This window comes from Oxyura jamaicensis, chromosome 4, assembly GCF_011077185.1.
Source record: "Oxyura jamaicensis isolate SHBP4307 breed ruddy duck chromosome 4, BPBGC_Ojam_1.0, whole genome shotgun sequence".
Taxonomy (NCBI): Eukaryota; Metazoa; Chordata; class Aves; order Anseriformes; family Anatidae; genus Oxyura; species Oxyura jamaicensis.
The window spans coordinates 46,761,356-46,777,410 of NC_048896.1; the positions used below are offsets into that span (position 1 = coordinate 46,761,356).

Below are 16,055 nucleotides of genomic sequence, written 5' to 3' on the forward strand. Positions count from 1 at the left end.
GAAATAACAATTTTACTGCATCAGTACTATGCAAAAAAATAAATAATCATGTTCAGATGTCTTACCTTATTTCAAAACTTCTATTTTTTTTCCTGATTAAAAAGTAAAAAGTTAGAGGGAATAGGTCCTTCAGAAAGCTTAAATCTCAGTTAAGTATAATTTGTGAATTTAAGGCATGTTCTTTCTGTCCCTTGTATGATATCAGAAGATGTGCTACAGGAGGAAAAAAAAAAAAAGCTCTGTATTTAAATGTGGTGTCCAGGAAGGAAAAAGCAAAGCTAGACAAAACATCCAAAATAAAACATTTTTCAAATATTGTACCTACTTAACCAAGCAATGAATGAGGAAAAGTACAGTAGTTAACTTATATACACTTGGTGAAACTCTTCAAATATTTCAGTAACCATGTAATGAGGATTTAGGGAAATGCATACAGTTGATGTGAAACTGCTTACATCAACTGTAGTGTTCTTCAATATTTAGCTTTGGTAATTAGGCAAGGAAGCCACAGTTTTACCAATATTGAAATTACTGATTTTCAAGTGTTGCCCCCCCCCCCCCCCCCTTCTGATTGGGGAAATTTACCTTAAGATACCATAAGAGAGATCTTCATCTGGCCTCTCATGCAGTAGCTCAGTAGCAACTTGGTGGCTTCTTTACTTCTCTCCAGCTACTTTTAAAAATGAAGGTTTCAGGAACTCAACTGGAAATGGAAACTATATTCCATAACCACCAGGTAGCATGCTTGAGACAGTAGCAGGCTGCTGTGCCAGCTCATAGAGGTTATTTTTTCCTCAAATGTGAAAGGAAAAAAGCCATGCACAGAGCCTTCAAGTTCTGCAGCTGTGGAGTAAAAACCATTGGGTCATTCCACTGTTTTCTGGTCTACACAGATTACATGGTTTTAGAGGAATTAGTGTCCTAGTGCATATTGGTCATCTTATTGGCATCTCTGTTCTTAGCTGGTTTCTCTGAAGGCTACTGAAAGCAAGCTAAGAAAATCAACTGCTTATTTTTTTTAATTCAGAACTTAGATTTGCTACAAACCTGTGTATGAGAACCAGTACATGAGGAGCTTTGCTGAGCTGAGTTCTGAACCTGACCTGCTGCAGCTGTTCCTTGGGAATATGGTACATGGCTCCACTTCTGAACCCCTTGAGAAGGCAGGAAGGGATATGTTTCAGGTAGTATTATAAAACACTTGGAAACTGTGCCTACTGCAGCTTCCCTGTTACTGACACAGCAAACATTTCATGCTCAGACTCTGTTCTGTCTAACTTTAATCTATTATAGTAGGTTACAGATTAGTAACCTTTTACAGAACAGAAGTCTACACATTAATCCTCTCTGCAGACCCACATCAGTTTTACTCCTTCAATTCCTTCAAGTGTTATATCTCATTATAGCTTCACCATGATTAGACACAGATTTAGATCAACTGGAAAAATGGTCAAGAATCATTTCTCTGTGGCAGTTTGATGCTGTCAATTGGTCTAATGCACGCTCCTTAATGAACAGTTCATGTGAAAAATGGCTACAATTCTCAAACTAGTGCAGGGCTGCAAGCTTACACTGAGGGGTTCTTAGATTTTTATCACAATCAGTTTTAGGAGGTGAACAGACAGGATGAATGGCAGAAAGCAAGTACTGTAATTTGGGTTATAGAAACTCCAGAAATGTCAAAGTGAATGTTACTGGCTATAGAAGTCTTCTAGAAGGGACCTTGCTTTCATGTAGGAGGTTCATGGTATCCCATATGCTTTTCTTTGTGAGAAACTTTCTTGAATGTTCTGAAAACACTTGGTAGAGAAACTGAGTCTTCTAAGCTGGGGAGGGTGATTTAAAAAAAAAAAAGTGGAATCTGAGCGTAACCTAACTAAAAGGCTGCAAGTGTTCTTATTGCTTAGGATTATGTTTCTGATGTACAAAAACTGACAAACTGTAAGAGTTCCTATGGTGCCGTAGGTTGATGCAGGACTTGATAGAAATTGGAGTTTGAAAAGATGCAGAAAAGCGAAACTGGTGCTGTTTTATTTTCATGGGCTGTCTGTAAACTGCAGTAGTTCAGGTCACTGCTTTATGAGCAGCTTGGCTCTCTACATTGTAGGCTGTTTGGGGGCAAGATCAAGAGAATCCTGGGGTAGGGTACAGCTGTGCTTTTCTCATCATGCATTCATATCAGTAAGCCCTCTGCACCCTCTCAAGACTATTACAGTCTTATACAGCGCTATCCTGAAGTAAGACAAATGCAGTGACAAAGCTGGGAAGTAAATACTTATCATTAGTGATGTTGAAAATGGGGCATTTATTTTAGTGAATAGTTGAACTATTGTGGTGTAGCCACATGTTGGTCAGTGCTCCCTATATTGATAAAAAGCCACATTTAATATCACTGCACTTACAGCTAGACTGTGACTTCAGTTATCCTTGCATTTCAAGCCTGGTATAGCTTGTGTTGAAAGTATGACTATGAAATAGAGATGTTAAGAGCAACAGGACCGTAAGAAACACTATCTCGCTATCTTTATCTAACCTAATTATTTTCAACAAACTTCTTCCAGCATGATGTGAATGTTTTATAGGAAGTTTGTGTCAGGGAAATGCATGCTAATGTTTTAATGCAAATCTAATTAGTCTGTGGGACATCTTGCATGCTTAGCAAGTCCTTGTCCAAGGATGTCCTCAGCTCTTTAGCAACTCTAACTTTGGGGCATAATGCAGAGAAACTGTTACTGCTGCTTAAGTTAGAAAGCTCCCCGATGCAAAGCTGCCAATCCAGCATTATAACTGAGCTTTGATTTGAACAAAAAAATGATGGAAATGGCAATAAAACTGTAGGCTCCTGGTATAAAGGTGGTTAATCTCTTGCAGGTGTCAGAGGTGGTACTAGCAGAGGTCAGTTAAACAAGGCAACAGGTACCCCTTCTGCCTCCTCTTGGCTTTGAAAAAAATATTTACTGAGCATTATGAGTGTCCAAATCCTTTTTTACATGCTGCAAATTATTTGTGCCAATGTGTTATGTAGTTATTTGGCTACATACAGTCCTGCTAGTTGCATATTAATCACTGTATTGGTTATTGGGTTTGCAAAATGGATTAGCAAGAGCAAACACAGTTGGCAGTGCTAAAGTGCATGTGCTTGTACTATTTTTACAGTCTGTGGTACTATTCAGAATTATTGAATTTCTTATAGTTGGTGAGAGGAATAAAATGTGATGCGTGTTGCCATGAGATGACAGGAAGATAAAGCACTTGAAATCAGTGAAACGGTGGTAAAGCAAAGATAAGGTAAGAGTTCTCTAAGCAGAAAGAATAATTATCTGAAATATTTCCCATCTTCCGAGTAATTTCCTTTACCTCCAGAAAGTATCTGGAAGTTTCTTTCTACTGAAGTTTAAGATCCCCAACTCAGTGAACTGTTTGAAGATATGTTAGGTGCTCTGAAGAACAGGGATGGCATAAACCTGAGTGGTCTGACACCTGCCACATCTCAGGACACATGCTACCAAGATCACAATATTAATCTGTAACATTGGTTTTAAAATATAAGCTGTGATTTTTAAGGTTAATCAACACTTTTGATACTAAATTTTCAGAACAAGACTTGAGTGAAATTTTCTCTGCGGTATCTATTCAAGTATCCCAAATATATTCTAAACTGCAGAAGTGACCATCAAAGTGAAAGTTGTTTTTTTTGTGTGCAATGTGACCAAATTAAATAATCAAAATTAGAACCTAGATGAGGCATGTGTTCTGCAGCTGTCTCTGCTTGTTTTAAAAAATAATAAGCTTGAAGGTTTCTTGTATTTGCTAACATGGGACTGGCTTAGCTGAAGGGAAGACCTTCAGTGCTTTAAGATATAATAATTTATTTAAAACTATTTTGTGAACAAAAAATTTAACTATTTTACTTGCAGAAAAAAGATGGTTAGTTGGGTTCAATTATATTGTCCTTTCTATGAAGCAGAAAGTAATAATGCCAGGATATATATATATATATTAAAAAAAAAAAAAGACTAAAGCTATGTAATCTTTTGGAATTCTTGCAGAAAATCCTAGAGGGGTAAAACAGGTGTGATGAATAAACAGTAAGAGAAATATCATTGCTGATAGCAAAGACATTTTCAAAGTATATTGCATAGACTTGGATTTGCTTCTAATTCCATCTTTAAACATGTGAAACTTCACAAGTTTCTAAATTGAAGTTTGCTTGTGTCAAAACTCTTACAGTCCAGTCTTCAGTAGATCTTATAAAATCCCTACTTTGCTGTGCTGAAATGCAAACACATCCTAATAATCTTATAAACTAACAGTTAGCATTTCTGCAGTACTTATATTGTGCATCCACTTACAATCATTATTTTAAGTTCAAGGTAATCCAGGTAGTCATGCAACTTAGCAAACAACAGACACTTTTTCTTGCCAAGAGACGTCTCCCCAGTTCATAGATCAGAAAACCTTTGATCATATGTCCTGTTGAAGGCCACTATTATACAAGGTAACTACTTCAATCATTGAGCGGTCTGATGTTTGAACAGGTCAGAGAGTTCTTGGGGGTGGAAGCTGTTTTTCTGACGTCTTCCTTAGCAAATCATTAGTCTCACTAGCGTGAGTAGGTTAGTGCTACTTGCCCCTTTTGGGGCATTTGGGAAGACAAAGGGAATAAAGAGACATCGATCATTTAAATATCTTATACAGATAAGAATATTATGATGTAGTAGCACACAGCTTTTACCTCATGACTTCTTATATGTCCTATTTGATCAGGTTGTGAGGGTTCTTTGGTTTTGAGGGTCATATTCTAAAAGCATTAGTGTTTGTTGTTTGGCAAACAAACATCAAAAAATACTTATGGATTCTCGATCTGCACTGTCTGATTACTAGTTGACAGTATTTCCCACCTAGGAACATGTAAAGGATTAATCCGTTTCCTTGTGGAAATACTGCTGTTCAGTATTCAAGTTGTTAGAGGAGCCAGCTGTGGGCTTCACAGGACATTAAGTGGTTTCATCACTGAAAAGTCTGTTTTCCAAACCTAGAGCGGGTAGATGTGTCTGTTCTGAAATTGTGAAGAGGTAAAGGGTTGCTTTAAGGTACCTTCCAACCCAGAGCATTCTCTGAAAAGGTTTGAGGGTGACTGTTGGTGGTAGCAGAGCAAAAGATAAACAGTTTACGACCTCTCTCCCTACTGCTTCAGTGCTGCTGCTTTCTAGGTTTGTTAGGTGCATACATCTCTCAGGTTAAGGGCAATACAGAGCTGGCAAGCTGTCTGGTTGTTTATGGACTGGATAAAATCAGAAATTGGGATCCAGTATCTCAGTGCAGGGCAGTGACTTTAGTAGGACAATGTAATGCTCAGTCCCTGAACTGGGGAGATGCATCAGAAAGAGAAGCTAGATCTTTAAACTGACTGGGAACGGAGAATCTCTTAAGCACTGAAATTCTTTGGAAAGCTTCTTACCAGTAACAGCGGCTGTTCTGTTGACTGCATGTATGAGTCGGTGTATTACCTGTCCCTTTAAGTCATTACTAGTATCTAGCAGTTGATCTGATTGTTTGGGGTTTTAAGTAGCCGTTCTCTAGTTCAGTACAATGCTGTTTACAATGTCTATATGTGAAAGCAGGGAAAACAGGAAAGTTGTATTGTGTTTGCAAATAAGTCCGTTGTGACCTTGTGGTATTAAATCAAGGAGCACAAGGTGACCTGACCCTTTGTTGTAGGAAGACAGTGGTGAGATACAAAGTGTCTGGACCTCTCTCTCACTGTCACTAGAGAAAAGAAAGATCTGAAGATGAACTTGCACATTCAGAGTCTGCTGCTTACTTTTCCATGTTTTTGTAGTTGGTTGTCTGTTTTACCTACAACACAAAATGCAGAAAAGTACTGTTTCCCGGAGCTGGTATATGTGATGTACATATCTAGCATCATCATCATCACTTGCCAAAAACCTGGAAACATCACCACCTTGTAATGGTACCTCTCTGAAGCTAAGATTTCCACCAAGGTTTAGTTTGAGTGCAGCTGTAGTGACGGTATGGCTGGTGAAATCTTATGTAGTAACTGCTGAATGCTTACTTAAGCCAGCAAAGCAATATACCACAGTAGGTATCTCTACTTGAAAATCCAGAAGCAAAATGCCAGGTTCATTTACCTTAACTTGGTAAGAATGCTTTCTAAACCTAGGCATCCATAGAATTCATCTGGAAGTTATGTTTAGGCAAGCTGTAAAATGTTTCCCAATGATGATGAAGCACAGGTGAGGCAGTCATGGCTCAGAGCCCACATGCACAAGTCCTGGCATACCTTTACTGGTTTCTGCAACTAGCAGAACAGCTTGAAGACACCTCAGAAGCTGTTGACTGAGTCTTCTTGGGATATCAATTTGGTCCCAGCACCCATAGTGTTAGAGTTGGAGGACTGAAGCAACAGCACAGGAGAAGGAGGTAGCAGGAAGCAGAAGAGACAACAGAAGCCCTGTTTAGGTTGGTAAAGAATGTAGAAGAGTCTGAAAGGGAAAGGAGGTGGGCTGAAGGATAGGATGCTGGGGAATAGGAGAGGAAGCACAGAACACTGCCAAACTTATTGAGTAAATCTTCACAACAAAACCAAAATGCATGTTTCATAGTGTTTGAAATCATTTTCTGCTCCCTGAGAGTTGGTGTGTTTGTGCAGAGAGAAGGCCGTACCAGGGATAGCCAAGTTCTCAGTTGTCCAAACAATTTGAGAAGTTTCAAATCGTCCTTTTAACAGCATGTTTCTGCCGTTTCTTATAAAACACTGAGCACAGTGAGATTGTATCACTAAAACCAAATACACAGTCCAGCATAAGGCTGGAGGATTAGTTACAGTTCTGGTTTATCAAGAACAACAATACTTTTACCAGAGCTGAGGGAACTGAAATACTCTAGCACTTGGATACACAGTAATTAATGGCTCCTTAATAAGTACTTGTTGAAAGGCTGACGTACTGGGTGTTCCCAGTAAATAACTGAAAGACATATTGCTGGTGTGGCAGAAACTTGGGTCTGAATTCACAGCTGAATTCTTTCTTTACATCCTCGGTTCCTTAGCAAATGTAGTTGTCCTGTGCCTCGCTAGTGTTCATGTGCATAGTTAACTGTGCCTAACAGAGGATAAAATGGTAACGCAGAGGCCTTCTTCATCCCCCATGTCAGCATCCCAAGTGTTTTGGAAGTACACATTTTCTCTCTAATACACTGATGTGAATGTGTGTTCTGTACGTGTGCTTTTTAGAGCCTGGGTTGGAATTAACTTCTTAAAATCAGTTGTAAAAAATCAGTGCTCCCCTTCAGAGGCACTCATATCCTGGATTCTAACTTTTATATCATGGTTACTGGCTAATCAGGGATAGCTTTCTGTGGATTAGAAACTGTGCCATGCCTAACCAAAGTGACAATGAGATACATTAGCTCTTGCCCCAGCAAAGGTGGAATAACTGTTTTTGTGTGTGTTTAAATTAAAAAAGAAACCCAATATTTGATGTCTATACTAGTACAAATAAATAATATGTTAGCAATCTGTCTATATTTACCCTGATTTCTTTTACAGTTCTGTCCCATATACAGTTTTATGTCTCTGAACTCTACCATATGGAGTCTCAGGTCATTGTAGTTCCATTTCTGTTGTCATAAATCTTGTGTAGTTCCATGTTTGTGCAAATTACATGTACAATTTCAGAATAAAAGCATCTATGTTGATCTTAGATCTCTTTGTATTAGACAAAGTATTTCTGCTTTAATCCTGAAATTTTCAAGTAGCTGCCAATGATCTAATGTGGCTCTGAGCTAAGAAGCATGCGGTGCTTTTGCTGGCAGCAATGTGCCTGTTCCTTATAATGCCAAATTTCTACATTTAAGCTCTGCCCAAACAGGCAAAACTCTGATTCAAAGTAGGATGACAGCACTGAGATTTTTAGGATGACTTTTGAGAAGCATGGTCTCTATGGTTTGGTAGGCTACATACACAGATTTCCTGATAATATAACTCTCTTTTAGTGTAAGCTGAATAATCAGGGATAGCATCAATTGGTGTGTTAAAAATAGGTAAAGTTGGCTGAGAAGGCATGAAGTAACTTCTCAGAGTCTTTCGCCCTGACTATGGTAACCACACTCTGAGCGTTTCTACATATATGTAATCAAGAAAATTAGTTAATAAGCTGACATACAAATGGATTTAAATGGGTAACTACATTTTCTTGCTTAAGTTTATCCCAAACTCACTGAGGACTGCTCTCATGCTAGTGTTCTGAAAGTGTGTGAACAGGGAGAGAAGGAAGGAGAAGGAAGAATAATTTGTCCTTGTGCTTCGCGTGCTGCTTACACATGGGATTCTCAACACTTAAGTCCAATGAACTGAAAGAAAACTTAATTTCACAAGTGGATTGTCTTTAGCTTTGATAGCAGCTTCAAAGGAGTCCTACCTGGTGGTGTAGCACTGACAGCTGTAGGGTTGCAGCTGTTAAACTGTGGAAGCAAAACAGCGCTTGCAATTCCAGAAGAAAGTGAAGGGCCAGCGTCTGATATTGGAGGGTGGAGGGGCTGGACATCATTTAGGGGAAAGACTATAGGTCTGTTGCCTTAAGGCAGAATTGGAGTTGTAAGTAATCCACACAGCATGATCTGGGTAGCTTGAATAATGTGGTTTGTTGTAAGCTGGAAGATGAGGAAGAGATATCCTTTAGGTTTTCTGGTAAATATTTTGCTGTGCTTAATTTCAAATGATTTTTTTTTTCCTTGTTGGTGTTCTAGCTTCTGTTAAAATGCCTGCAACTACTGGCAGCCAGCATAGTTTAGAGCAGCCCGTGGCAGTTTCAGGAGTGTGAAAACACGAAAGGGGTTTAACACCTTTGCATCCTTTAGATCCTTCCATGCTTTGCATGAGCTGGCTTTCTAACTTGCAGCCAAGTCTTCATCTCTCTGCAACTGCCTGCTTGCTGGGAATGCTGCCAAACACCAGCACCTGTCAGAGCAGAACAAACTGCATGGGCGCAACCCATGCTGTTGATCAGCAGGGCAGTGGGATTCAAGGATGGGGGCAGGCCAAGAGGACAGCTGTGAATCTCCTCCTCTTGACAGGAGCTGTGCCATGTAGTCCCTGATGACACCGTGGGTTTGTTGCAACTGGACTAAAAGGCAATGCCCTAACAAAGCAAACAAATGACTTATAGATTAAAGGAAAAATGCAATAGAGTCATGAGCCATCACGGCATGAAATGTTGGATTTCATACTATTTGCTGGGGAAAAAGTGACGATGCTATTTAAGGTAACACCACATTGATTTTCTCAGGGCGATTCTAGTTTCCTGCTCAGAAACATTTGTTTATCAGATTTTTCATTGACGTATGCCCGACTTTCCCCTCTGTCCCTTTTTCTACTTGTTAGAAGACTGCCTATGACTGCAGTGTCCATATCTGTATCTGTCTGCTATCCGTGCATCTCTTAGAAATGATGAAACTGATTTCAGCCCTTATACTGCAACTCCGGTGCTTTGTTTTCTAAACAATTTTACTTCTCTTTATAAGTAAACGAGAGAGAGAGAAAGCACTTCTTCCTCATCTTGTCCTTTCCTTATAAGATGAGCTACAAATCCTGCCTCTTCTTAAGACAGGAAGAGTTTTTCTTTGGTTTTAGTGAGGCAAAGACTTAGTCTGTTCAGTGTTATAAAGAGCTAGGAAAATCGTGTGAGAAGAATATTGATTACTGTAAGCAAACACAGGACTAGAGCTTGTTAAAAGCTAAACACATATTGATAGGATTTGGGGAACCTGGTTATAATGTAGCCATTCCCAGGCCTAGTCATGTACTAGTGTAGACTGTGAGGAGTTTATGTTCATCTCCAGCCACCTTGTTGCTGTATGTATTATTTTGTGATTTAAAATATACATACCCTTCCCCACTCTTTTTTTTTTTTTTTTAATGGAATAATTGGCATCCCTGTGAGAGCTGTGCCTTTCTACATTACTGATCTGTTTTTCTCAGTCAGTATAAAAAAAATAAATTAGGTCTTGTGAGTGTTACATTTCATGTATCTTTAAAACTTGGTACTTCATAGATCTAGGAATCCTCTTCAACTAAGGCAGCCACAAGAGCCACTGATGTAATGCCATCCATTTATGTTAAAAACAACTAAAACCAGTAAATAGCTTTTTTTTTTTTTTTTTTTAAAGTATGATCCAGGTTCAGATACTGCTCTAGGAAGTTCCTGGAATCCAGGGAAGCGGTGTTGGAGTCCATGGCTTTGCAGTGCAGATCAGGAGGAACAAAGTTTTATTGCAAAGTTCCCTTCCCCTGACTTCTTTCAATGTCCATTTGGCTGTTTTGCTTCCATTGTTTAACTTTGTTGGTCTGATAACCAGCAAAGCTGATCTGCTTCTGTATGATGTTTTTCTCTAAAGAATGAAAAATGAGGAATTTTTCCTGGCAGCAGTCTCAAAGGGATTCGGACCAATGTAGTTAGTGATATCAAATTAAAATAATGTAAAATCTGAAGTTTCAATTCAGGAATGCAAAATGGCTTTAAAACTAGAGCAATTGCTCATTTTTTCAGAACTAGTATAAGTGTTCATGTTAGTTTCCTGATGGATTTTTTTTTTTTTTTCGTATAAATCATTTGGAATCATTTCAGTTGTTTAACCATCTTTCTTGAGTGTTGGCAGTTGTTTTCACATGTATGGAAATAACTTCACATTTAATATTAAGGTATTCTATTCCTTGAATCTGGTGGCAGGAGATGAAGATTTTTCTCTTTCATTTTAACATTATGGTCAAATCCTGTGTGCTTCTAATTTGTGTATGGGAACCATTTCCTTGCCAGATGTTTCATAATCATGTATCAAGCAAGTCCTATCACTTCCTTAAAAAGGCTAAAAGTGAAATTGCGTGAATGTGCAATTGAATATAAGAGCCTTTGCCTGGCAACTTTAGTAACCATTGCACTTGAATAGTGTTAGGGCAGGCATTAGTCATTACATTCTTCTGTCCTATGGCTAACACCTCTTTACTATGCTTGTAATTGTTATCAAAGAATCTCAGAAGTCTAATTTCTTTTTCTTAGTAAACTCAGAAAACTCCATAATGAAGTATGGACAAGGAGCTGGAGACAAGGGACCCAGGAATGGCTGTCCCTGAATGACCTCCTCAGTGTCCTCTCCTTTGGCTTTTATCAAAGGGGGATGGCATAAGGCACTAATAACAACTTATTTGTCTAGTTGCATCTTCCTCTGCCCCTTGTACTCTCAGGACAAGGAGGTTTTGTTTGAATTTCAAACACTCTCATGTTACTACTGAGTCAAGGACAGAGAGGGGAAGTTTTATGTTATAAACAGCAAGGCAAATAATATGCCTGAGAAGATAAAAGTATTGAGATGCAAGTATTTAAGTACATAGTCACAATATTTATGTAGCTGACACTGTGACAGAATCTCTTCTCTATAAACAAAGGTATGTATACTGATCACTAAATGATCTGCTTTTTGTTTACTTTTGATCACTTAGGTATAAGTGAATCCGTTTTGAACTTGTGTTGTACATTTATTAAGTGGTCTTGAATTATAGCATTTTTTTCATCACAACAAAATCTTTTAAACATCTCAGTGAAGAAAAACTCTGCTAAAAAAAATCTACAGTTTGAGGCATTGCACGTTTGGCATTGCATGGCAATGTAAGGGTTTAGGCCTCAGAAATTCCTGAAATGTTATAAAATTGGTAATTTTACAATGCAAAACTTAGGTTTTCTTGGGTCTTTAAAGATATATTGTGAGGTACTTTAACAATATTGATCAAAGTCTCTAAAAGTTTACAACATGTAAGGGCTAGAAGATATATAAGGAAATTAATCTGTTCGTAATAATGCTCTCTGTACATTTTAACACCATGTACTACCTAATTCTACTGAGCTTACCAGCCCAGAGCTGGCATCTATAATGGGCACTGTAGTAATAATTTGTCTGGTCTTGATCTCTTAAACACTTCTGTTTGGGAGCTTCTGATGTTACTGGTCTGTATAAGATCATTTTAGATTTCTAAAATACTATCTGAGAGGTTGAGACTCTGTATTGTTATATTTCTTGCTGCAGTAAGAATGTTGGAGATGATAAAAGCGTGAAAAAAGTAAAATGTAGGACCACTTTTGAGATCCATTATTTAACTTTTGATTCTTCTTGCAATGTAGTTAGATTCCTCTTCCCTGTGTCTTCCCACCCCTAAATAGAAATAGTAATCTCATGCTTTCCAAGTCATCCCTTCCTATTCCTTCTATGCTGTGAAATCCAAAGACCATGTTCTAATGCTCTGCTTCAGCTGGTCTGTGGAAGAAAACTTGTTTGGCCTCTTGGCAATTGCTGCTTGACCTGCTAGCAGCTGTTTCAGTTACGTGCCAGCTTTGCGACATATCAAATCCTTTGGCTGTCATTTATCTCACAGGTGTCAGTGATGAATGCTTCCCTATAAAAGAGATCAGCTATAAGTTTGGAATTGTTATAGAAGGGCATCTCTTGTAGTTAAGTGATGTGTTGCTAGAAATAGGAGGTTTTAATGCTTCTTCCACATTATTGTTGATACTGTTGTCAACCAATATTTAACCTTGCTTCCTCAGCCATAAGCAACAAAGTTACAGCACATCCTTAAATAACAGGGTTTTCTGCATCCTGAGGTGATTTTTTAATATATATTTTTTAAAAACAATCTTGGTAAGGTGCTTAACGTACTTCTCAAATTTGGGGCTTACCCTTTCTGTTTCTCTCATTTAGGAATTTAATCCTATACACTGCCTTGCCCTTGTTGAATAGTGTTTGTACAAAGCTCTCCTATAGAGAGTAGGAGAAAGGGTTTGTGAAGTAGGAGTGAAAACTGGATTCCGTTCACTTGTTTGTATTTAAATAATTGAACTTAATTATTTCTAAGTTGCCCTTTCCCAGTCTGTAAATATGAATTTTGCCTTTATCCCCACAGAGGTTTTGGGAAGATCTTCTTTTTAAACTCTGTGTTCTTGAGATTCTCAGATGAAGGTCACATTTGAGGTGTCTGCTGCTGTTAAACATTTGCCCTTTTGTGAGGTCTGAAACTGTGTTTACTTACAGGGATTAGATGCTGAATCTTTCCTTCCCAAAGAATCATAAGCAACAGCCAGCAGCTATGTTAGGAATTTCAACGACTCTGGTGTCAAGCAGTAAACTGATAATTGTTTACATATGAAGCTTTCTCACTGGTTGTACTGTGCTCTTCTGTCTTGTGGCAGTCTGCACCCACCCCACGGAGTGAACCATTGCTAGGGCAGTTGCGTAAGGCTATTTTTAAAATTATGTTCTCTTACACCTATGGGTATTTGCTCATGAAGTTCTTCCTGTATGTGTGCTAAAAAATTCTTTACCACCCTTTGACTCTTATCATCAGTTCACATTGGTATAGTTTGACAGCTATACAGGTGGATATAGAGAGGCCGTTTCCTCATCTATTGCAATTTACTGTCTGCTTCTAAAGTCTGGATCTGGGAAACATGCTGTATGCATACATTTGCCTGACAAGCTCACAAACACAGGAAGAAGGTTGATCTAAACTCTTACATTTCTCCTCTCTGCTGGGTTTGCTTGAGAGGGTGCCTTTTGTAGGCCCAGCGAAAAGTGTGGGACTCTCTTAATTCTCCACTTATAAATTGTGATTCTAATTCATCATCTGTTCTGCTTTGCCAGTGAGACTCTTTTCTGATTTCTACCAAAATAGCGTAAATTGACACAATGGACTTACTGTATTTGGTCTTCAAAGACCTTTGAAAGTATCACAGAATAGTCTAGGCTGGAAGAGACCTCCAAGATCACAGAGTCCAACCTCTGACCTAATGCTAACAAGTCCTCCACTAAACTGTATCCCTAAGCTCTACATCTAAACGTCTTTTAAAGACCTCCAGGGATGGTGACTCAACCACTTCCCTGGGCAGCCTATTCCAGTGACTAACAACCCTTTCAGTAAAGAAGTTCTTCCTAATATCCAACCTAAACCTCCCCCTGGTGCAACTTTAGCCCATTTCCCCTCGTCCTGTCACCAGGCACGTGGGAGAACAGACCAACCGCCACCTCGCTACAGCCTCCTTTCAGGTACCTGTAGAGTGTGATAAGGTTGCCCCTGAACCTCCTCTTCTCTAGGCTAAACAGTCCCAGCTCCCTCAGCCGCTCCTCATAAGACTTGTTCTCCAGACCCTTCACCAGCTTCGTAGCCCTGCTCTGGACTCGCTCGAGCACCTCCATGTCCTTCTTGTAGTGAGGGGCCCAAAACTGAACACAGTACTTGAGGTGTGGCCTCACCAGAACTGAGTAACTAATTGTAAATCCTCTACACGGTTTTAGGGTTAGAATAAGAAACCAACATGTGAATTGAGTTGTAAAATTATCAATTATTGAACGCTTCTTCAGCCATCTTCCCTAGAGTTGCAAATCCCCGAGACTTTTATTTTCCCCACTTTTATTTATTTATTTATTAAATGTGTAACTTGCTCAGGAAATGTTCTCTGCCAGATGTTTGTATTGTGTTATCCTTTAGCCACGTTAACACTCCCTGTTCCACAGCAGGTAGTGAATATACTTTGAAGGTTGTGGTGGTGTTTGTTTGTGGTGCCTTAGTTTTTTTTAAGGTTTGAGTTTCTCATTTCCATGTTTGAGTTGTGATAAACAAAACCAATGGTTCCATGGAGACCCACATGCTGTAACATCCATCTCTAGCACTAAAAACTCTTTAAAACAAGTGTGCCACGACAAAGTTACAAGTGACATTGGAAATTCTGACCTAAACAGTAAGCGTTGGTGGGTGTAGAACAAGCTGGTACATAAGTAAAGTCTATTTATTGATTTACACGTGACTGAAACAGGTATTTGTTCTGTGCTTCTGCTCAAATTGCTTAAGGAAAACCTAGTGTGAGCATTATCCTTTGGCAGGGCTTACTCCTCTCCAGTGATTTCTTGCGTGCAGGCCTAGGCTCAGTTAAATCCCTGAAGTCAGAGGCATTCATGCCCTAAGAGAAAGCATATAGAACACGAAAAACACTAAGAGCTCTACGAGTTTCACTGAGATGTGTATATCTGCCCTTAAGGGACGTTATTTGAAATAATGTCAGTATACAAGTTACTAATAGCTTTCAGGTTCCTGAGATAACTTTTCAAAAAAAAAATGCAAATTCTATTTACAATAATACAGAGTATAATTATCTTTTCTTTACTAGATACTGCAGACACCAGGTTTCAAGAGTTGTGCATAGCCTATGAGTGTCCTTGTACCTCTGGCTGTGTATGTTAAAGACTTTACCTATAAATTATCTAGTTGTGGAATGTTCTAAATACCTCTCGTGTTTATGTACATTTGTATTTAGTGAAATGAGCATGAAAATGAAGAAGAAATGAAGGAAGAGACAAGTGTGTTGATGGTTACTGCTCTAGAAAAGTTTCCAGAACAAATGGTTTTCCTCCCAGGTTCTGTTTTCCTCCCAGGTTCTGTAATGGAAACTGGTAACACTGTTATGGTCCCTCTTCAGAAACTCTACTAACTTTTTCCACCTTACTGAATTGTAAGGGTGAAAAAAATCTAAATGATTCCTGCAGCTGCTTTAGCATTGCTCTCTCACAGGGTTAACTTTGATCCCTGCAGGATCCAGCCTGTAAAATACAACGCCAGCATGTTGTGTCTCAGACATCCTGCTGACACTACTCTGCTTATCTAATCGTACTAATATTGACATATGACTGCTTCTCCTTTATTCTGTGGTAACCCTTGTTCTTTAGATACATACAAATCAGTGCAGATATGTTAATGTAATCTGGACTCGTAGCTTTTAGTCATGTACTGCCCCTCCCTGGGGTCCTTTGGTGAATTTAAAGGTCTTCAACAGGTCCCTGCTAGACATGTTCTTACAAAACGTGAACACATGAAAACATTCCTACAAAACATCAGTGATTTTAACACTTTAAAGTTTTTTGATTTTTAACTTAATTTTAGAATAATAGAGAACTTAAATTTAAGTGTTTTTAAAATACTTGGGGGAACTAGCTGAAAT

General features: G+C 38.7%; 1 protein-coding gene across 4 annotated transcripts in view; it reads left to right on the forward strand.

Moving 5' to 3' along the window:
* Window positions 1–16,055, forward strand: part of SLC39A8 (solute carrier family 39 member 8) — a 60,031-nt gene that overhangs the window by 14,596 nt on the left and 29,380 nt on the right. For all 4 annotated transcript variants that reach the window (XM_035325921.1, XM_035325918.1, XM_035325919.1 and 1 more), the window contains exon 4: window positions 1,028–1,130. In XM_035325921.1, coding sequence (XP_035181812.1) covers window positions 1,068–1,130 — 63 coding nt within the window. In that variant the 5' untranslated portion in view covers window positions 1,028–1,067. The remainder of the gene's footprint in view (window positions 1–1,027; window positions 1,131–16,055) is intronic.